Raw genomic sequence first — 21,419 nt, forward strand, 5'->3', positions numbered from 1 at the left:
GCAGCGGAAAGTGGCAGAGGGAGGGAGAGAAAATCTTAAGCAGGCTCCACACTCAGCACAGAGCCTGGGGTCATGACCTGAGCTGAAATCAAGTGTTGGACACTCAACAGACTGAGCCACCCAGGTGCCCCATCATTTCCATCTTTATCTGTATTATTCTGATTAAGAACTAATTTTCTTACCTTTCAAAAGATAGAACTAGGAGAGGTTTTTTTTTTTTTCTCTCTAAAGGATAAGGCTATCACATAGAGATAAGACTCACAAAGTATGGGTAAACTATTGTATCCAGCTTTTTTTTGTTGCTGATGGTAGGAAGGTTGGCCTGTTCACCATACTGAAGCTAGTTCCTTGTAGCTGGAAGCAGAAGCATAAATATGGAAATTAAAGCTTTGAACTGGGACAAGATTCCCCAGAAAGAGAGTTGAGTAAGAAGAGAATGCCAACACTTAATTATCCATTGGCAAAGGATGAACCTGCAAAGGAGATTTAAAGAAAGAGACAGAGAAAGGAGGAGGGGGAGAGGGGGGAAAGGAAAAGAAAGGAAAGGAAAGGAAAGGAAAGGAAAGAGGGAAGGAAAGGAAAGAGGGAAGGAAGGGAAGAAAGGAAACAGTTTGAGAGGAAAAAGGAAAATCAAGAGAATATTAGGTCATTGGAAGTGAGAGAAAAATGTTGTCTTAAGAAGGGAGAAGTTAACAATGTCAAATGCCACTGTGATTTCAAGTCACATAAAAAAATGAAATTTAGCATCATCAAAGTCATAGAGGAATGATTCTTAACCAGAGACAATTTTGCCCCATGAGGGTCATTTGGCAATGTCTAAAGACATTTTTGGTTGTCCCAGCTGGAGGGAGAGGGCTGCTGCCTGCATCTAGTGAATAAAGACCACAGATGCTGTTAAACATCCAAAACTGTACAGGACGGCACTGCACACATAAAAGAATGATTCAGCCTAAAATGCCAATAGCACCAAGGTTAAGAAATCCTGAGATAGAGTAATACAACCCGAAATTAGCTTGGAGAGCATTTAGAAATTGCTAGCAGGAGAGAAACAGAAATACTACATAGAAACAATTTTTCAAAAATATGTCTGTAAAGAGAAACTAGGGCAATACCTAGAAGGGAATAAAGGAATCAAGTGAAGATTTTTTTCTTCTTTCTCTCTGTCTTTCTCTCTTTCTCCTTTTTTTAAAAATGTCTTTGATTATTTATTCATTTTTGAGAGAGAAAGAGACAGAGCATGAGCAGGGGAGGGGCAGAGAGAGGGAGATACAGAATCCAAAGCAGGCTCCAGGCTCTGAGCTGACAGCACAGAGCCCAATGCTGGGCTCGAACTCACAAACCATGAGATCATGACCTGAGCCCACGTCGGGCACTTAACCGACTGAGCAACCCAAGCGCCCCTCTCTCTTTCTCTTAATGGGGAAAAACTTGAGCCTTTTTAAAAGCTTCCACTGAGATGAAAGAAAGTTTGAATACTCAGAGAAAAGATAATCCACAACTTCAGGTACGTTAAAAGGTGGAGGGGGTAAAATAAAAGCACTAGAGGATGATTTAGCCTTAGGAAAATAAATTATACCCATATTGTGAAGGGAAATAGAATATTATGGATAGAGATGCAGTTAGGGTTGCGTGTGCTGGGAATAGGACAGGCAATGGAGTTCCATTTAATGGCTTCTATTTTCTCTAGAAAATGAAAGTCAAGACCCCCTTCTGAGAATCCTAGCAGATGAGAGGAAGAAGAGGTTTGCAACAATCATTATGGAAAATGGGAGAGAGACTGAGAATCATTTCAGGGTGACTATACAGTTTGAAGTCATTTTAACTAATCTTCTGTGAAATCAACATGCCCTATTGTGTAACTCTCTCCAGTAGTGGTTGGTCAGGTGCAGATGGAGACAAAGGGGTTGGTTTTTCCACGGTTGCAGTTTTGGCAGATGCCACAAAGAAGACAGAGGGGAAGGGGGTTTAGGGAACTAGCAACAGTATTATTGAACAATACATCACGGAATCTTAGCTGGGCAAGAAGAGATGTGAATAAGGGAGGTAGATGGCTGAGAAGAAGATGCATGAGTTAACAGACTTAAATAGGAAGACATTTTCTCCAAAGCAAAATATGAACACGACCAGTGACTCCAATCCATGTTACAATTATTCGAACTGAGATACAAACTGCCCAAAGTGAGGCATGCAGAACAAAGCTTTGATGATCACCAATAAATGTGTTGTGCAAGATGGGTCCTTTTGTGGTGGCCACCAGAGCTCAGGGTAAATTTTATAATATCATATTGTAAGGGTTAAAAAGATAGGTTTTATTGAGAATACTCAAAAAGTCAGCAGCAAGAAAAGTCACAGGTCCTTTGATTCTACCATTTTCCCCATGAAGAAGTATGCAGGGACCCAGGCCAGCTAAAGGACAGTCAGCCCAGTATTTCAGGAAAAAGACCCCTCCACACTAGAGGGCAAGCATGAAAGCAACCTTCTCAGAAGACATAAGCAGATAACTTAAATGTTAGGTGGTCTGGATTGCATATTACCTATTTAGAGGAAGTAACTGTGAAAGCCAGCTTCTCAGCACCCAAGGACAGCAGAGACCACACAAAGTTGTGGTTCCCACGAGAGGGTAAAATAATGCCATAAGTCTTATAGGACACTGGGTTCAAGTGTGGTTTCTCCCAGTGATGGAAGGGTATTCCAAGTTCCAAATGGCCCAGTGGTTCAGGTAACTAAGAGTGAGCTCTCGGGGTCACTTTCAGACGATCCTACTCCTTGTGCCATGAAATTCTAGATATAATTTAATAAATGATACTTAGCATAGCATGTTGTATGTCTAATTCAGCAGACTTCTCTCACTTTATTTCTTCATCATCCTGTGTGGTTTTTAGAGAAAACAACGAAACAGAGGATATGGTTTCAAAGTAAAGAGAGGTCTTATGAAACAAACCATAATGTTGTTGGCCTTTACCAACTAAAAAGGTTTAAGTGTGACTTACAGAGAATATTTCAAAATGTGACTTCTGATACACACGCAAAAATAGTATATACACACATACCTAAATTTCAAAATGGCGACATGTCCCATGAAGATTTTTTTCCTTTTATAACAAAGAAGGGGGTGGGGGGGAATAAAGAAAACAAAACTAAAGGAACAGAGATGAGAAAATGTGCAATAAGTATTTTTCCCTTAATTGGTTCAAAGTTCTAGAATAAAATAACAGGAGACTTATGGCTAATATTCTTTTTTTAACTATTATTTGAGTATAGTTAACACACAAAGTTACATTAGTTTCAGATGTACAAGTACAACGTAGTGATTTGACAAGTTTATGCACTATGCTATGTTCGCAAGTATAGCTACCATCTGTCCCATTGCATCACTATTACAATACCATTGACTGTATTCCTTGTGCTCTGATTTTTACTCCCATGACTTATTCATTCCATAACTGAAGGCCTGGATCTCCCTCTCTCTTTCACCGATTTTGCCCAACTCCTCACTGGCAACTATCAATTTGTTCTCTGTATTTATGGTTCTGATTCTGCTTTTTGCTTGCTTATTCATTTTTTATATTCCATTTATGAGTGGAATTATATGGCATTTGTCTTTCTCAGTCTGACTTATTTCACTTAGCAGAATACCCTCTAGGTCTATCCATGTTGTTTCAAATGGCAAGATCTCATTCTTTTTATGGCTGTGTAATATTCCATCACACACACACACACACACACACACACACACACACACACACCACTTTCCTTATCCATCTGTCTATTGATGGACACTTAGGTTGCTTCCATGTCTTGGCTATTGTAAATAATGTTGCAATAAACATAGGGGTATATATATCTTTTTGAGTTAGAGTCTTCACTTCTCCTGGGTAAATACCCAACGGTGCAATTACTGGATCATGAAAGATTTCTACAATGTGGAGAAAAGTCAAACAAGACAAAAAAGTTCGACGTGGCATAAAAAGCTACCAAGCAGTCTTTTTGGTGGTGTTTTTTTTTTTCAGTTTATTTTTTTGAGAGAGAAAGAGTGCAAGTGGGGGAAAGACAGAGAGAGATGGAGACAGAATCTGAAGCAGACTCCAGGCTCCGAGCTGTCAGCACAAAGCCCAACACAGTGCTCAAACCCATGAACCATGGTATCATGATCATGAGCCAAAGTCAGACCCTTAACCAACAACCACCCAGGCACCCTGGTGGTTTTATTTTTAGAGGTACTGTAAAACTACTTGAAAACACACAATATTGAGGGCACCTGGGTACCTCAGTCATTAAGCATCTGACTTCAACTCAGGTAATGATCTCAGTTTGTGAGTTCAAGTCCCACATTGGACGAGTATGAGCCTCGCTTTGGGTGAGCTCCACTTCTCTCTCTTTCTCTCCTTCCCTCTCTCTCTCTTCTGTCCCTCCTGGCATTCTCTCTCTCTCTCTCTCTCTGCCCCTTGCTCACTTGCACCCTCCCCCTCTCTCTCTCTCTCAAAAAAAAAAATATATATACATATATATGTATATATATATATATATGTGTGTGTGTGTGTGTGCGTGTATATATATATACATATATATATATATATACGCACACACACACAATATTGAAATTAATGGCAGCCCACCTTTCTGATAATTCAACAGTAAACAGAAACCCAGTAGCTCAATGTTGTTGAGGGAGATGTCATAGAAAAAAAGTCCTCAAGTTGATCAGAGAGAAAATATGTTGTCTGAAAGCCAAAGGTGATGCTTTGCCTACAAAAGCAAAAATCATCAAGAAGAAAGAAGTAAAATATATAAAGAACACAAAAGAAAAAAGTCCCCCTTTTCTGACAAATAAGGAAGGACAACTTAGGGCACACAACGTTGTAGATTTTAGGATTTAAAAAGCATCCAACTGAATTGGCTACCTAATGGCTTGCACATTTCAGAAAAGTTAAGGAGTCCATAAAAATGGGGGTTTGGGAAGGTATGAACTTGAGGCACAAAGGCATGACTGGTGCTTCTCAAACCTGAATGTGCTTACAAATCACCTAGATATATTGTTAAAATGCACTCTGATTTAGTTGATGCGGTGTTCAGCCTGGGATTCCGTGTTTCTTTTTTTTTTTTTAATTTTTTTTTCAACGTTTTTATTTATTTTTGGGACAGAGAGAGACAGAGCATGAACGGGGGAGGGGCAGAGAGAGAGGGAGACACAGAATCGGAAACAGGCTCCAGGCTCTGAGCCATCAGCCCAGAGCCTGACGCGGGGCTCGAACTCACAGACTGCGAGATCGTGACCTGGCTGAAGTCGGACGCTTAACCGACTGCGCCACCCAGGCGCCCCCGGGATTCCATGTTTCTAACAAGCTCCCAGGTGATGTGGGATACTGCTGGCCCTTGGCTCACACTCTGAACAGCAAAAGCACTAGTGACTCCCAACTTGAGCACAGCATCCAAGAAACCAAAACAGAAATTCTCCACATATTCACTCAGCCATAGATAGAAATGTTCCCACCTTCACAAAAGTAGGAAATTGGTGGCGTGGGGAAATAGAGTTTATTACCTTTGCCTATAAGTCACTGAATTAATTTTTGCTTTATGCTAATAAAACATAGGTTATGAACACAACCCTATCATAAAAATACCTTTGCTATTTTTCAGATAGTCCTAGAAACATTGATAAAGCAGTATACGCTCACCTGGCAACAGTTCATGAAAATACACATGGGGAATACTACAAAATTGCAGTGGCACCCATTTTCCGTAAGAGATATATAGAATCTTCAAAGTTGTAAATCTGTGGACTTCAACGAGCAGAGCACCTCATGGAAGTCTCAGGAAGAGCATTTGCCCTAGAAGGTGAACCGTGAGCTCAAGCGCCAAAAAAGCGGAGCTTCTTGCCCCTGCCCACTTGCACTCTGCCCGGTAGGGAAGACTCAGGACATCTGATCAGCAGATGGAGCATTGCCAGTGAGAACCACGCATGGAATATGTCAAAGGGTCTAGAATTAGCCTGCTTTCCCTGTGTCACTTCTGGGGTGACATTCCCAGCCTGTTAAATAGCAGCAGCCTTCTCCCCAAACTCCTTGCCCGATTCTTACTGTGTTTCTCCAGTCTTTCAGACTGAGCAGCTACCCTGGTCCTGATTATGACAGATAACACCACATTCTGCCTCTTCAACTAATCCCAGGGATTAAGCAGACAACCTTATCTGTGATTATGCTACCAGGTAAAATACAACTAACATGGGTTTAAGTACTCCTCTAGGTATGAGCTGACAAAACACGGCTACTGAGCTTGTCACAACGTTGTGTGGTCCATTTGTTCTTTGGAGGAAAACTCATTACTTGTGTAAGTTTGATTTTTTTTTTCTATATTTGATATTATAAACCAATTTGATCATTATATTGCAAGACAATGCTGTGTAGGTACACAACACATATACTAAATAAGGTGCCAAAGAACTTTTTCAGCCCAGAGATGATGTGACCTGTGGTAAAACTGACTGTAAACTATTCATATAGTCTATATTCATTTTCCAATATAGGCAATTTTTAACATACAAAAAGAAGGATACATTGATTCCACAGTATTCATATAAAAACATCACACTATTTCATTAAACATTTCTCAGTATTGCTGAGAAATTCCATTTTTGTTCAAGCTCATCCAGCTGAATTGGCTGATGGCCTTCAGATTTCAGAAAGCTACAGGATAGAGGGTCCCTAAAAATGGAGGTTAGGAAGGCCTAAACTTGAAGCACAAAGGCATCATGGTGCTTCTCAAACCTGAATATGCTTACTAATCACCTTTTGTGTCACCATGCCTCCTAAGCCTTCCAGAACTATAAACACAAGAATGTTGTCTGACATTTTAATGTTACTATTAAGATATAACACAAAGGAATTAGAAATCACCTCGAATTTTCATAACTTTTTAAAAACTTATATGAAAATATCAAAGAATCAATAAGCCCTAGGAAGGAGAGAAAGAAAAGTCAAGATGGATCCTAGAGATATATTAAATGAATATAGTATGATTCACAAAATCGGTTCAGACTAAAATACTGAATCTGTTCTAAATTTAGTGTACATTACATATATTTGTATTTCAATAACACTATTACATATATATTTAATCTTTTAATGTTTACTTTTGAGAGAAACAGCGTGAGCAGGGGAGGGGCAGAGAGAGAAGGAGACACAGAATCCGAAGCAGGCTCCAGGCTCTGAGCTGTCAGCACAGAGCCAAACGCAGGGCTTGAACCCATGAATGTGAGATCATAATCTGAGCCAAAGTCATATGCTTAACTGAGTGAGCCACCCAGGTGCCCCATAAGCCACATATATTTTTCAAATGTAACTTCACTATGTTTGAATCTCTAAATAATTTCCAATAAAATACTTTCAAAAAGAAAGAAAATGAAAGCTTATTACTATTTTTCTATGAAAATAAAGAAGGGGCGCCTGGGTGGCGCAGTCGGTTAAGCGTCCGACTTCAGCCAGGTCACAATCTCGCGGTCGGTGAGTTCGAGCCCCGCGTCAGGCTCTGGGCTGATGGCTCAGAGCCTGGAGCCTGTTTCCGATTCTGTGTCTCCCTCTCTCTCTGCCCCTCCCCCATTCATGCTCTGTCTCTCTCTGTCCCAAAAATAAATAAATGTTGAAAAAAAAGTTAAAAAAAAAAAAAAAGAAGCAATTACTTGCCTTGACAGGACATGTAACCTATGTTCATGCAATAAACTTTCCAAAGTGCTGATTAATTTAATTTAACCTTAACGTTTTGCTGATTATCCACTATGCTACATTCATGATATACAATCCCTTTAATCACTGTGTAAGCAGGAAAATGACTCCCACGGTCACTGTAAATTGAGAAGAGGGCTTTTTTTAAACCTTAGGCAGTTAAAACAGATTAGCCTCTGTCTTATACTGTTGACCTTTCCTCTGAGTTTACTGGATTGGCAGTGAAATACTTCAGCCAAGTGTCCTGGTAAATTAGGCTGTGTTGGTCATCAAACTGAGAATCTATATAGCATGTATCACTCATAGATTATATTTCATGTAATTTTATTTTTATACAATGTACTATGTGATGCTCTGTATAAGGACAGAAAAGGAGAAAAGAAGGAGGGAAGGGAGAGAAAGAAAGAAAGAAAGAAAGAAAGAAAGAAAGAAAGAAAGAAAGAAAGAAAAGGAAGGAAAGAAAGAAAAAAGAAAAGAAAAGAAAAGAAAAGAAAAGAAAAGAAAAGAAAAGAAAAGAAAAGAAAAGAAAAGGAGGGGCGCCTGGGTGGCTCAATTAGCTAAGCGTCTGACTTTGACTCAGGTCATGATCTCGTGGTTCACAAGTTTGAGCCCCGCATCGGGCTCTGTGCTGACAACTCAGAGCCTGGACCCTGCTTCAGGTTCTGTGTCTCCCTCTCTCTCTGCCCCTCCTCTGCTGGCTCTCTCTCTCTCAAAAATAAACAAACATTAAAAAAAATAGAATACTTTTAAAAAAAGAAAAGAACAAGTGCTGGCAATGATGTGGAGAAATTGAAACCCTGTGCACTGTTGATGGGAATGTAAAATGGTACAGCTGCTATGAAAAAAAGTATGACAGACCCTCAAAAGATTAAAAATTGAATTACCATATGATCTAGCAATTCCACTTCTGAGTGTATTTCCAAAAGAACTTAAAGCAGAGTCTCAAAGAGATATTTGTACACCTATGTTCACAGCAGCATTATTCACAGTAGGTAAGACATAAACAACCCAAATGTCCAGTGACACATGCATAGATAAACAAAATGGGGTAAATGCATACAATGGAATATTATCCAGCCTTAAAAAGGAAGGAAATTCTGACACATGACAACATGAGTGAACCCTAAGGAGGTGATGGTAAGTGAAATAAGCCAGAAATGTTAGCCTAAAGTAAATGTCAAAAATGTTAGCTTAAAGTAAATTATTCGTTGATCCAGAAACAAAAGAATAAATATAATATAATCCATTAAGTTACCCATTCCTTCCATCTTTCACTCATTCTTATAGCCATTATTGAATGGCTTTCAGTGTCAGGTACTACACCAGGCAATGGAGATCCTGATGTAATACAGGATACTATTTTAAAGATATAAATGTACCTTTACCATTTGCCTTTGCAACATACCAGACTTTCTCCCATTTGGCCTAGGATACCCAACTGCCTCAGTAAGAGTCCTGGGTTGCTAAAGAATTAGTGTAAAGAGAAAGTGTTAATATTAAACACTTTTCACTGAAAATATGATTTTGCAGCAAGACTATAGGCATGTTTGATACAGAACTTTGTAAATTCTTTTATCTCTCATTTAACATTAGAGACAGGGACTAATGAACTAGTTCCTGGTAGGAAGGAAGGGAAATCCATTCCTTCTGGGCTTGAGTAATTGTGAAAATGTGACCATCTAAAGAGAGAGGGACGTGAGAGAAATAGTGTGATGTGTCCTGGTGGGAACAAGTCAGACAGGTTCAGGGCATTATGAGAATATAAACTCCAGGGGCACCTGGGTAACTCAGTTGGTTAAGCATCTGACTTCAGCTCAGGTCCTGATCTCGCAGTTCATGAATTTGAGCCCTGCATCTGGCTCTGTGCTGACAGCTCAGAGCCTGGAGCCTGCTTCAGATTCTGTGTCTCCCTCTCTCTCTGCCCCTCCCCGGCTCATGTGCTCGCTCTCTCTCTCTCTCTCTCTCTGTCTCAAAAATAAATAAACATTAAAAAAAATTTTTTTAAAGAATAGAAACTCCAGATAGGCAAGGATTTATGTCTGCTTTGTTCATTACTGTTCCTACAGTTCCTGAATGGTGCTTACCACACAGCAGGTACAGTATTTGTCAAATGCATAGAGGACTTTTTGTTCTGCTCCCTATTTTGAACTCTGGTTGAAGAGTGTTATGCTAGGTAAAAAAAAAAAAAAAAAAAAAAAAAGGTGGGGAAGGTCCAAAAAGGGGAGCCCCATCATGGTTAGGAGGGTAAAGCAAGGACATCAGTTACAGGCAGGACCTAGTTTCCATCCCCAGCCCATATTACATGGATCCACCATGGCAGAGTGAGGTGATTCCAGCAAAGGCTTATGAAATGGATGCCTTGGCCCTTGGGCCAGGTTAAGAACCCTTCAGACTCTTGGAGGGATTCTGCAGTGGAAGGAGGACCTCAAGGAAGCCTAAACAGCAGAGAAGGCTTCTAGGCTCTGACCAAGCCAAGAAAGAATGACCAGGAATTTATCAGCTATACACATTAGTAGCTTATGTCAACAGGATAACCAGGAACAGGACTATACAGATGTACTTTAGGTAACACCAGCCCCTACACAATGCCCAGTTCAAGGCCACAGAGTTCAACTCCTCCATAGCAATGATTCCATGTGAGACCCTGCTCTGTATGGCAGACATCAGCTTAGAAGTACGGAGAAGGGGGATGGAAACAATAAAACAATTATTTCATAGAGGCAAGTTTAAAGAGATTATTATTATTTTTATATATTTGAAAAAGAGAGAGAACACAAGCAGGGGAGGGGCAGAGAGAGAGGGAGAGAGAGAATCTGTGCTGAAAGTGCAGAGCCCAATGTGGGGCTTGATCCCATGAACCACAAAATCATGACCTGAGCTGAAATCAAGAGTGAGACACTGAACCTACTGAGCCACCCACGTGCCCCAAAGAAATTATTTAAATAATTGGATCAGGATTAGTTTCAAAACAGACAAAAATTATTTTTGCTTTCCCATGTCCAGCAGTTGGAGAACAGTAAAGGGGATCAGAGCAGTTTTTAAAAATATAGATGGAAACAACCTAGGATGATGGGCATTAAGGAGGGCAGTTGTTGGAATGAGCACTGGGTGTTATATATAAGTGATGAATCACTAAATTCTACTCCTGAAATCATGAAAGAAAGCAAGAAAGAAGGAGAGGGAGAGACAGAGAGGAAGGAAAGGAAGGAAAGGAAGGAAGGGAAAGGAAAGGAGAGGAGAGGAGAGGAGAGGAGAGGAGAGGAGAGGAGAGGAGAGGAGAGGAGAGGAAAGAAAAAGAAAGGAAACAGCCTAAGTATCTATCAATGGACGAATGGCTAAAGAAGTTATAGTATGTATGGGGGCTGAGGGTGGGAGAAATGGGGAGATATTGTAAGGTTACAAACTTGCAACCAGTAGATAAATAAGTCCTGGATATCTAATGTATAGCATAGTGGTTATAGACAATAATACAGTATTATGAACTTCAAAGAGGCCAGGTCTTACTAGAAGACTAGGTCTTACAGGTTTGCATCCCCAAAAAGAAATGATTATGTGATGTGGTGGAATGTTAGTTAACTCTATAGTGGTAATCATATTTGCAATATATATCAAATCAACACATTGCACACCTTGAATTTACACAATGGTATATGTCCATTATATATCAATAAAAAAATTTTTTTTAAGGAAAGTCTGAGAAACTGTCACAGCCAAAAGGAGTTTAAGGAGACATGACAACTAAACGTTATGTGGTATCCTGAAGGGCTCCCAGAACAGAAAAAGGATAGGAGGTAAAAAGTGAGGAAATCTAATAAACTATGGACTGTAATAATGTATCAATATTGGTTCACTAATTGTAACACATGAATAATACTATTGTAAGATCTTAACAACAGGGGAAACTGGGATCTCTCTGTATTCTCTTTGCAACTATTTTCTTAACTCAAACTATTCTAAAATAAAAGTCTTATTTAAATTTTTTTAAAAAGAAGAAAGTATAGTTTTCTTAATACATCTAAGAAATGTAAACAATTTACAGCTGTGCCATCCAGACACAGGAAACACAATCCCTGCCTCAAAAACTCTAGTGAGAAAGAGAAAAGGCAGTTATTATACAACATGATATCATACATCATACAACAGAGGACATGAAAGAGGAACACCTAACCCAGACCCACGGGAAAGAGGGCAAGGCAGGGAAAGATTTCCTGAAGCAGCTGTCCTGAGATGACTGAGTATTAGATTAGCCAGAATATTCCTAGAAGAAAACAAACTCACTGTTGTCATAGCCATATATAAAGTCAGCAATATCCAAATTCAATTTAGAAAACCTTTATTGATTTCCAGGCCATGGGGATAACATCAATGCCCTCAGATTTAGAGTTGACTGAACAGAGTCGCTGAGAATACAATTGAAATCCCACTCTTCCACTTGATTCCTACACGACCTTAAACAAACTACTTAACCTTGGGCACTCAGTTTACATACCTTTAAATTGGGGGTAACAATAGTGTCCTGGGAATTGAGTTATTTCATGTAATGGGCTTAGAACAGTGCCTGGCACCTCCTAGATGCTCATTAAACATTCATTGTTATTAACTATTTATAGGGTATATATTAATTTTTGAAACATTTCAGACATTTTATTTTTATATATCCTTGAAAGATAAATTACAGCTTAGGAATTAGACCACAAAAGAAGTTAAGGGGCTTATGTAATGCCTGAAGAAGAATGCTTTCCCCTAATTCTTTTTTTTTTTTTTTTTTTAAAGAAAGAGCTTCCCTAAATAAACCTCTGGCTTCTCTTTGCACTAGTTAATTTACTCCACTCCTGGGGAGTGGAGAGTGATTTACCTGGTTGGTAAATTTGTGGAAAAATAACCAGTGAGCTTGGCTTACCTCTGTCCTTTTTTTGTTTTTAAGCTTATTTATTTTGGGGCGGGAGAGTGAGCGGGGGAGGGGCAGAGAGAGAGAAGGACAGAGGATCCGAAGCAGGCTCTCTGTTGATAGCAGAGGGTCCCACATGGGGCTCAAACTCGGAACCGTTACATCATAACCTGAGCTGAAGTCAAACGCTCAACCGACTGAGCCCCCCAGGCGCCCCACCTCTGTCCTTTTCTGAGAATAAACATGCAATGAGCATGATTTCTCCAGTCTGTCCATAATGGGTTAGGTAAACTGGCTGGTTCTGGAGTTCAGTTGTAGCAAGCTCATTTGGCTAATAGGTCTATAGCTGCAATCTCCAACTGGACTTTTTAAAGTTTGGGGGAAGTTTGCTTAATCACCCCCAAGCTTTCTGACAGAAAACTAAGGTGTTTGTGAAACATCTCTCCATGTGGTCAAGCACATTAAACAATCAGTTCCATTTTTTGCCTTGGAGACACTCCTCCTGGGCCTTCCATCCCCCTGCTCCAAACCGCATTGCTTTGATAACAATTAAAATGGAAAATAAAGTGCCACGCAAACTGTGGCAGACACTACTAGTTATTCATTCTCTTTCCTTAATAACAAAACCTGTGTTTTGGCTAGTCTCATTGTTGCCCAGACACAAGTTCCATTTGTGTGTACCTTGTGACCAAGTTTTGGCTAATGACATAGAAGCGGAAATGCTGTCTGGTATTTCCAGGAAAGCTTAAAGGGAAGAGGTATACCCTTCTTTTCCTCTTCTTCCATTATATTGCCTGAACTTGGATATGATAGCTGGAGTTCTGGCAGCCTTGTGGTACTATGATAAGATCCACATAATAAGAGGGAGGAAGCTGTGAGCTAGAGAGATCCTGGCTTCCGACTGCCTTTACAGACCTGCCACACCAGCTTTGAATTGCTCACCTCTAAACTTTTATGCAAGAAAGAAACAAATTTATCTCTTGTTTAAGCCACTGTTGCCTTGTTGTTGTTGTTGTTGTTGTTGTTGTTTTCTGTCATATGCAGCTGAAGTGGTCCTGACAAATATAGAAAATCAGTTCAAGTCTTCCTTCCCTCATCCTTGTTCCCCAACCAGGCTGCCAACTCCATCCTTCCACAGGGAAATTCTGGAGGCAGGATTTCAACAGGAATTTAAATTTATTTGCAAGGGTAAAAATGATTTAGCTCTAAATTTAGGGCCAAAGAACATTTTAAAATACCTATCTTTTTAAACATTTTAAAAAACCCTCTCGAGTTTCCTCTTATCATGGTTTCAAAGCATTCCATATGCTCTTTTTGGTCAATTTGTTATATCAATGCTTAGGACTTTTTTAATGACTTTTCCCACGCAAGTTTTGGCTTTTGTTTTTGTTTTTTTGTTTTTTTTTAAATAAAATACAACTATCTTTACCTCCATTACATGTACATATCAATAATTGTTCTAATAAATATTAATTGTACAGCAACAAAACCTTACTTCTTTCTTACGTCCTTCCTCTGTTCTCTATGATTTAGGCTAAAACCTTGGGCTCTGACTTCCTTTACTGAGTTCACCTTTATACTCCCTCTTCACAGAGTAAGATAACAGACCTTTAGATTCTTTTTGTTGGCCAGGCTCTGGGAGACTTCCTCTTCATCTGCTTTGTCTAACTGCCATCAGAACCCAGCAAAGACAACTGGCCATCAGCCCTTCTCTTTTTAGGCTATCATTTACTAAAAGCCTGATTTTTACCAAGGGCTATATAATAGATGCCTTGAATGCTTTCATTATTTCATTTAATCTTCAAAACCACCCTCCAAATGAAGCGTTATTCTCTCCAATTTACAGATGAATCAACTGTAATTCAGAGAGATTAAAACTAATCCCGAGTTTGTTTCCAAAATGCGTTTTCTTTGTGTTGTACTATCCTTTTTTGAAAAATCTCTCTCTGGTTTCTGTATCTCTATCACCATTATATTAGGTCCTTCTTCTTGTCTGACTTCAGCTCTATTTCCTTCCTATCTTTCCTTCTCTTCCCTGGCTAAGTCTGGATATTTCCCAAAAATGCAGAATAAACTGTTCTACTTAGAAGAGATTTTGAAAACACAATTCCAAATTTTACAAAATAAAATTATTCATAATGTCAGTATATAATCACTACAAAATTAAGATACACAAAAAATGCTGATGAATATAAAAGCCAAATAAGGCAGATCCCTCCACTTCAGACCCAGAATCTTACAGGACTGGGACCAGACTATACATAATACCCTAAATAACTCCTTTCCTTTCCCAAAACAGACACTCCCATACACAGACCTACCTTAAGAAACACTCTAGTGTTTTCTGACCCTTCTGACCACAGCCCTTCTCCCACTCCCCAGATACATTCATATCAATGTTTTAGAAAACAGTAGAGTCACTGCCAAATAGCTGAGATTATCCATCAGATGTTCCTCAAGGAGATTCTTCTCCTGACAACTCTAGCATGAGACTATTGTGTATATATAGATCTCTGTTATGCACACGACAGGCACATGACAAATGTTTGCCAAAATGAAGGCAGCACATGGTACCACTGTAGCTCTAGACTGCAGATTCACTGGCATTCCAAGAACTTCACAAATAGCACACTTAGCGTGACTCTTCTTTTTTAAAAAGGACGCTGTGTGGCTTGTAAACGTAATCTCTGAGACACATCACACTGAATCATAATTTTTCCATTACTTGACCTTCTTCACTTTCTTTCACAGTATGAAATCTCCAAAATTAAAATCATTTGGATTGACAAATCTTTTAAAATGCAAGCATTTGTGTAAGAATAACTCACCACTAAAGGAATTCATTTTGTCAGTCTATTTTACTCCTTATTTTAGCTGGAATATTGGGCCCTAAAGTGACAGTTTTGCTGGTGGAGGGAGAACAGGGAAAGCTAATTTTGGAGCCCTGGAGAAGAGTGATCAACAGGAGAGCAGTGTGATGAGATGGTCATAGGAGAGACTCAAAGGGGGTACGGAAAGGAGACCCTGAAGACAAACATAAACATGAACTGTATTCCACATCAGTCAGGGTCCCATCCTAGTATTTGTACTTACACATGTCTCAGGCACAGTTCTAAGTCCTCATTTAATTAATAGTAGGCACTATTTTTATCCCTGTTTTACAGTTGTAAAAACCAAAGCACAAAAAGGTTGAGTATATTCCATTTGTTTTTTTTTTCAATATATGAAGTTTATTGTCAAATTGGTTTCCATACAACACCCAGTGCTCATCCCAAAAGGTGCCCTCCTCAATACCCATCACCCACCCTCCCCTCCCTCCCACCCCCCATCAACCCTCAGTTTGTTCTCAGTCTTTAAGAGTCTCTTATGCTTTGGCTCTCTCCCACTCTAACCTCCTTTTTTTTTTTTTTTCCTTCCCCTCCCCCATGGGTTTCTGTTAAGTTTCTCAGGATCCACATAAGATTGAAAACATATGGTATCTGTCTTTCTCTGTATGGCTTATTTCACTTAGCATAACATTCTCCAGTTCCATCCATGTTGCTACAAAGGGCCATATTTCATTCATTCCATTTGTTTTTAATGTTTATTTATTTTTTGAGGCGGGGGGAGAGAAAGCACGCAAGCGGGGGGCAGAGAGAAGGACAGAGAATCTGAAGTGGGGGCTCTGCACTGACAGCAAAGAGTCGGATGTGGGGCTCAAACTCACGAACTTCAAGATCATGACCTGAGCCAAAGTCAGATGCTTAACTGACTTTAACCATCCAGGCGGCCAAGGTTAAGTACCTTAGAAAGCTGAACAGCCAGTTAGTGGCAGAGCTGGGATTAAAACACAGGCACATTTCATAATCATGAATGGTTATGCTTTTACACAGCATAATTTTTGAGATTGGTGGCTCTCAGACATGTTTTTGACCATGACTCCCAGTAGGAATACAGGACTCACTACAACAAAACATAAGTAACAGAAACAGAAGTTTCTTGAAATAATAGTCTTACCAGATGCAATGCACTCAAATCATTCCTATTTTACTTTAAAAATTGTTGGTTGCAGGGCGCCTGGGTGGCTCAGTTGGTTAAGCATCCGACTTGAGCTCAGGTCGTGATCTCACAGTTCCTGGATTAGAGCCAAGTGTCGGTCGGGCTCTGTGCTGAGGCCCAGCCTTCTTTGGATTCTGTGTCTCCCTTTCTTGCTGCCCCTCCCCTGCTCGCATTCTCTCTCTCTTTCTCTCTCTCTCCCCACCCTCAAAAAAAATAAACATTAAAAAAATTGTTGGTTGCAACTAAATTACTTTTATAACCCTCAATGGGTATGATAATCCTCAATGTGACTTACAAATTGAAGAACACTACTTTCTCATCATCAGTATAAGCTCTACTTTCAAAATAGATCCATAATTCAACAACTTCTCACCACCTTCATTGCTATACCTTCTTTACACACACACACACACACACACACACACACACACACACACACACACCCCCAACATCATTGTATCTTGGTTAATTGAAATAACTGCTTAACTGGTCTCGCTTCCTTCCTCACCACACCCTCCAGTTTATTTAGCTATTTTCCATAAAGTTGCAGGGTAATTCTTTAAAAGGTCTATCAGATGAGGTCACTCCTCTTTTCAAAATGCTCCAACGTCTCTTTTGCCCATATTAAAAGCCCAAATCCTTGCAATGGCCTACAAAGCCTTACAAGATCTGGCTGTCAGCCCCCCCCCCCCCCCCCCGCCTTTATCTGTCCTAATCTCTTACCACTCTCTTCATTCAGCTATGGTGGCCTCCTTAAATCCACAAGGGTGCTCCTACCTCATGGCCTTTGAACTTTCTATACCTCCGTATGTAACCCTCTACCCTGGATATCCTCTTTGCTCTTTCTCTGATTGAGATCAGATGTCAACTCACCAGCAAGTCCTTTACTGATTATTGTATTTACAATTGCAAACTTCCTTTTCCTGACTCTTCTATGCTTCCCACTTCCTACAACCTTTTGTTATCTTATATAATTTATTTATCTTTTTATTTATCTGCCTCCCACCAACAAAATGTAAGAGTTCCATGAGGGCAGTGACTTTGATTCACTTCCATGCCTGGCAAATCCTAGGTGCTCAATAAATACTAGTTGAATGAATAAATGAACTACAGATACTCAAACTCAGTTTTGGACCACTTGCAACTAGCCATTCTCAGAAATCTACTGAAACAAACATTTCAGTATCCTTAGTTTTTAACCATTGTTTTTGGATCTACATTATTTCCACAATAAAGAAACCAAGATCTTTCTCTGCACTCATGTCTTTTTTCTCATGATCCCTAGGTGTCCTCAAAAAACTCTAGAAGGGGTTTCTTTTCCTCAGGCATAAAATCTCCTTAGACATCTGTACCAGATCCTAAATTTCTGGCCTGAAATATGTGCAGCCAATATAGATCCTTAATCGCATATGCTCTTCAGGTCTATGCAGTGTACATCAGATACAACCAGACGTTGTACAAGCGGTATTTGCACCCTCAATTGTTTGCAAACTGGCCACATTTCACCTACCTAGTAGTTCCGTGTCTGCATTCAAGATGTGCCCTGTGTTAGCACTAGAGATGGTAGACACACGAAGGATGGAATGTCTGAGATTGTAGACGGCCCCTTACTTTAGATACGGGGAAATCAAGATTCAGAGAGTTTAGGCCAAGTAAACTTGGGCCACGTCAAAATTAAAAAAAAAAAAAATCAAAACAAAGACACAAAACACATCGTGGTAGAAAAAGCACAGGAAGCCAGGTCTCTCGCCTCCCACCATTCAGCCGGTCCACAAAACGACCCTGTGACATACGCAGCTCAATCTAGCTGGCAGCCTTCTATCGTAGCATTTTAATGTTCAACCACGAGGTCGCAGGCTGGTAAAGGAAGTGCGCACTCCGGACCTCGCACCTCTCTAGCGCCGAAAACCAAAAGCAGCTCGCTGCCTGGGCCCCAGCCGCCTCCCGGACCCCGGCCCCGCTGACCGCAGTCTCGCGAGACTAGCGGTCGCGGCGAGCAGGGTGCGGAACCTCCCGGAAGTGGGCGAGGGGACCTGTCAGCTCCCACCCGGGCGTGTGGGGAACTTGAGGCCCGGTGGGTCGAGGGTCTTCTCCGGGACCAGCGCGAGGCGGAGTCACGGAGAAGTACTCTGCCATTCACACAGCGGCTTTATCCCTGGCCCGGCTGCCGCCGCCCCGCCCTTTGCCCTTCACGGCGCCCGGCCCTCCTTGTCTGGGGCTGCTTTTTGCGCCTGGGCAGCCTGCCTTTCCCCGTTTGCTTTCCTTCCCGTCTCCTCCCCCGACTCCAACACCAGAGTCGCGGGTCCTGCAGTGTCCCAGAAGCTGCACGTATAACTTGCTCCGCGTAAGTGCTAGGAATGCCGCTGGTCTCTCAGGGAAATGGGTTCTTTCTATCTATAGCTCCGTCTGTACATCCTATGTCTGCAGCAGCTATTCCAGGGGCAACAACTGCTTCCCTCTGTTCTCATCTCCCCATTGGTGGCTTCCAACCCGAATTTGGGAATGGGGAGCTCTCCCACCTGTTATCTTTGAGCAGACTAATCTCTTGTAAGCAGAAGTGCCGTTTGTAGTCTTCAGAGCCCTTTGGCTTGGGACCGGGAATTTTCCCCCCCACCCAAATCCAGGCTTTCCAAAACGTATTGCTTTTCTCTGAGAATAATTCAGTTTTTTTTTTTTTTAATTGTAAGAATCTATAATACAATAGTTTTGCTTTGGTCCTATTGTGCTCTAAGGGAGGAAACAACTATTTACCTTCTCAGGTCTTCTTTATAGGATTCATTCTTTCTTTTTGCTTTGCTAAGGTTAAAACACATTTAGAACATGTAAGTGCGGCTGTCAGCCTTGAGGAATTAAAGGTAATAGTTATTTTCTTGATCTTAATTCCTTTTTGTTTCATAGGGGTAACTCATTCGATTTTGGAGTTCTTTTAATTCTTCTGAAAGATTTCAAATCTTCTAAAAGCCAAAATGGGACACAGTAAACAAATTAGAATTTTACTTCTGAACGAAATGGAAAAGCTGGAAAAGACCCTCTTCAGACTTGAACAAGGTCAGTAGCAAGTTGTTTGATTAGCTGTGTCTTTTAAATTTTTAATCTATTGTCATGCTAATTTTTTAAAACTTTAAGACAGGTAAAATTTCCAAAGACCTTTCTAAACTCAATTAGTGCAAAGACAGTGCCATATTTTAAAAATATCACTAACGAAAGTTGATTTTAGTTATAAAGTTGAAAATGTTATATTTGTCATGTTAAGGAGGATAAAATAGTTCACTTTTCTTTCCATGCTTCCACTTAAGACAGAAGTTGCATATATGATCAAGAAATTTACCATATTATTTCTATTAATTATTATAAAACTTGGTAAATTATTTCATATGTAATTTTATTTGGAGGATATCTATAGTTTTGCTTTTTCATAGACCTCATTTTTTTCCTTTATTGAAACTTTGATGTAGTAAAACAGATCACAGAAAAAAGCAAACTGTTATTTATATATATCAAAAGACTCTCAAATAAAAATTTAAAAAACTGATCAGGTTATGTTGAAATATATTTGAGCTTATTCTTTAGACTTTATAATTTTTCAACATTGAAAACTTTCACACTTTTTTGTGTTACTGTAACTTGTGAAGTGGAAGTTTTAATGTATGAAAAATAAAATGCAGCCCCCTTTAATAGTGCAGCAGATAGATGTTGATAGTAAACATTGAGGGATTTTCCCCCTCAATATCTCAAGAGTTACATTTTTGAAGAAAAACAAATCGACCGTCAAATGTGTTACCTCCGTGCCAAATCACCTTCTTCCAACTTTGGCATTTAGGATCACTGAGTACTTACTCCATTTTTGGCTTTCCTGACTCGGCACTTTCCTGGTTTTGATTTTTTTCCTACCCTCTTGAGTGCTCCTGTCTACTTGGTGGTGTCTGTTGCTGAGCTGTCTTCCTTCCTTATTTTAATTAATTGTATCTATCTGCAAGAGATCTTTTCTTCTTCTCTTCTTCTGCCCTCAAAGAATTATACATTCTCATGGCCTCACTTGTTGCCTCCATGCTGATGGCTCTTTTTGGAAGAAGAGCCTTGAATTTTGCTTGCTTCTTAAAAGCCAGGAGTATAATGGCATGAGTAAGGAACTAGAATTTTCTTGGCTCTCCTGCTAACAACTTCTTTGACTTTGGGCAAGTCACATGAATTCTAAACATTAATTTATTTGCGAAATGAAGGTGTTAATTTCTGTTCTTCTACCTTCCTGGATGTTGAAGCTCAAAATTAATACTATATGGCTTTGAAATCCTAAACAGGTGCAAGGCATTGATAGATCACTATACCTATCTATTTTTGCACTGGATTCTTGGCTTCGTCCAGTATTACGCTATAGAATAGCCTTGGGATAGCTCCACTTGATATGCTTACATCTATCTAACATGTCCCAAACCGTCTCCTACTCCCCATTCTCAAACCTTCTTTGTTTGAGAACAAACATCCTGTTTATTTTTGTGATGTCTCCATTTTTATAGTTTCCAAGGCCAGAAACTTTGTACTCACCTCTGACAGTTTCTTCTCTTTACCTGCAATCTCTCTTTAAGCCCTGTAATTTCTTTCCAAATGTCTCTGTTTGCCTATCTCTTCCATATGCCTAAACATGGATGCTAGAATAATCTTTTATGCCATCTCTTTCTTTTTATTAATTGGTGTCTATATATAAAGTCAAATTTAAATGCCTCTGCGGGGCTTCCAAGACATTCTCTAATAGAATCCACCTTCACTAGCCAAGGTTG

General features: G+C 39.9%; 2 protein-coding genes across 5 annotated transcripts in view; one reads left to right on the forward strand and one right to left on the reverse strand.

Annotated features, from left to right (window-relative positions):
* The window catches only part of FRRS1 (ferric chelate reductase 1), a 99,249-nt gene extending 80,668 nt beyond the window's left edge, over positions 1-18,581 (reverse strand). For all 3 annotated transcript variants that reach the window (XM_040471079.1, XM_040471080.1, XM_040471077.1), the window contains exon 1: positions 18,155-18,581. The gene's annotated coding sequence lies outside the window, so the exon portion shown is untranslated. The remainder of the gene's footprint in view (positions 1-18,154) is intronic.
* A 113-nt stretch (positions 18,582-18,694) lies between these two features.
* The window catches only part of AGL (amylo-alpha-1,6-glucosidase and 4-alpha-glucanotransferase), an 83,562-nt gene continuing 80,837 nt past the window's right edge, over positions 18,695-21,419 (forward strand). The window contains exons 1-2 of one of the 2 annotated variants that reach the window (XM_040471074.1): positions 18,695-18,988; positions 19,543-19,692. In XM_040471074.1, coding sequence (XP_040327008.1) covers positions 19,611-19,692 — 82 coding nt within the window. In that variant the 5' untranslated portion in view covers positions 18,695-18,988; positions 19,543-19,610. Of the gene's footprint in view, positions 18,989-19,313; positions 19,467-19,542; positions 19,693-21,419 lie in introns of those variants that run through there. The other variant, XM_040471075.1, reaches the window with a different exon arrangement.

The sequence above is a fragment of the Herpailurus yagouaroundi genome, unplaced genomic scaffold (assembly GCF_014898765.1).
Source record: "Herpailurus yagouaroundi ecotype Mexico unplaced genomic scaffold, PumYag 77, whole genome shotgun sequence".
Classification (NCBI taxonomy): domain Eukaryota; kingdom Metazoa; phylum Chordata; class Mammalia; order Carnivora; family Felidae; genus Herpailurus; species Herpailurus yagouaroundi.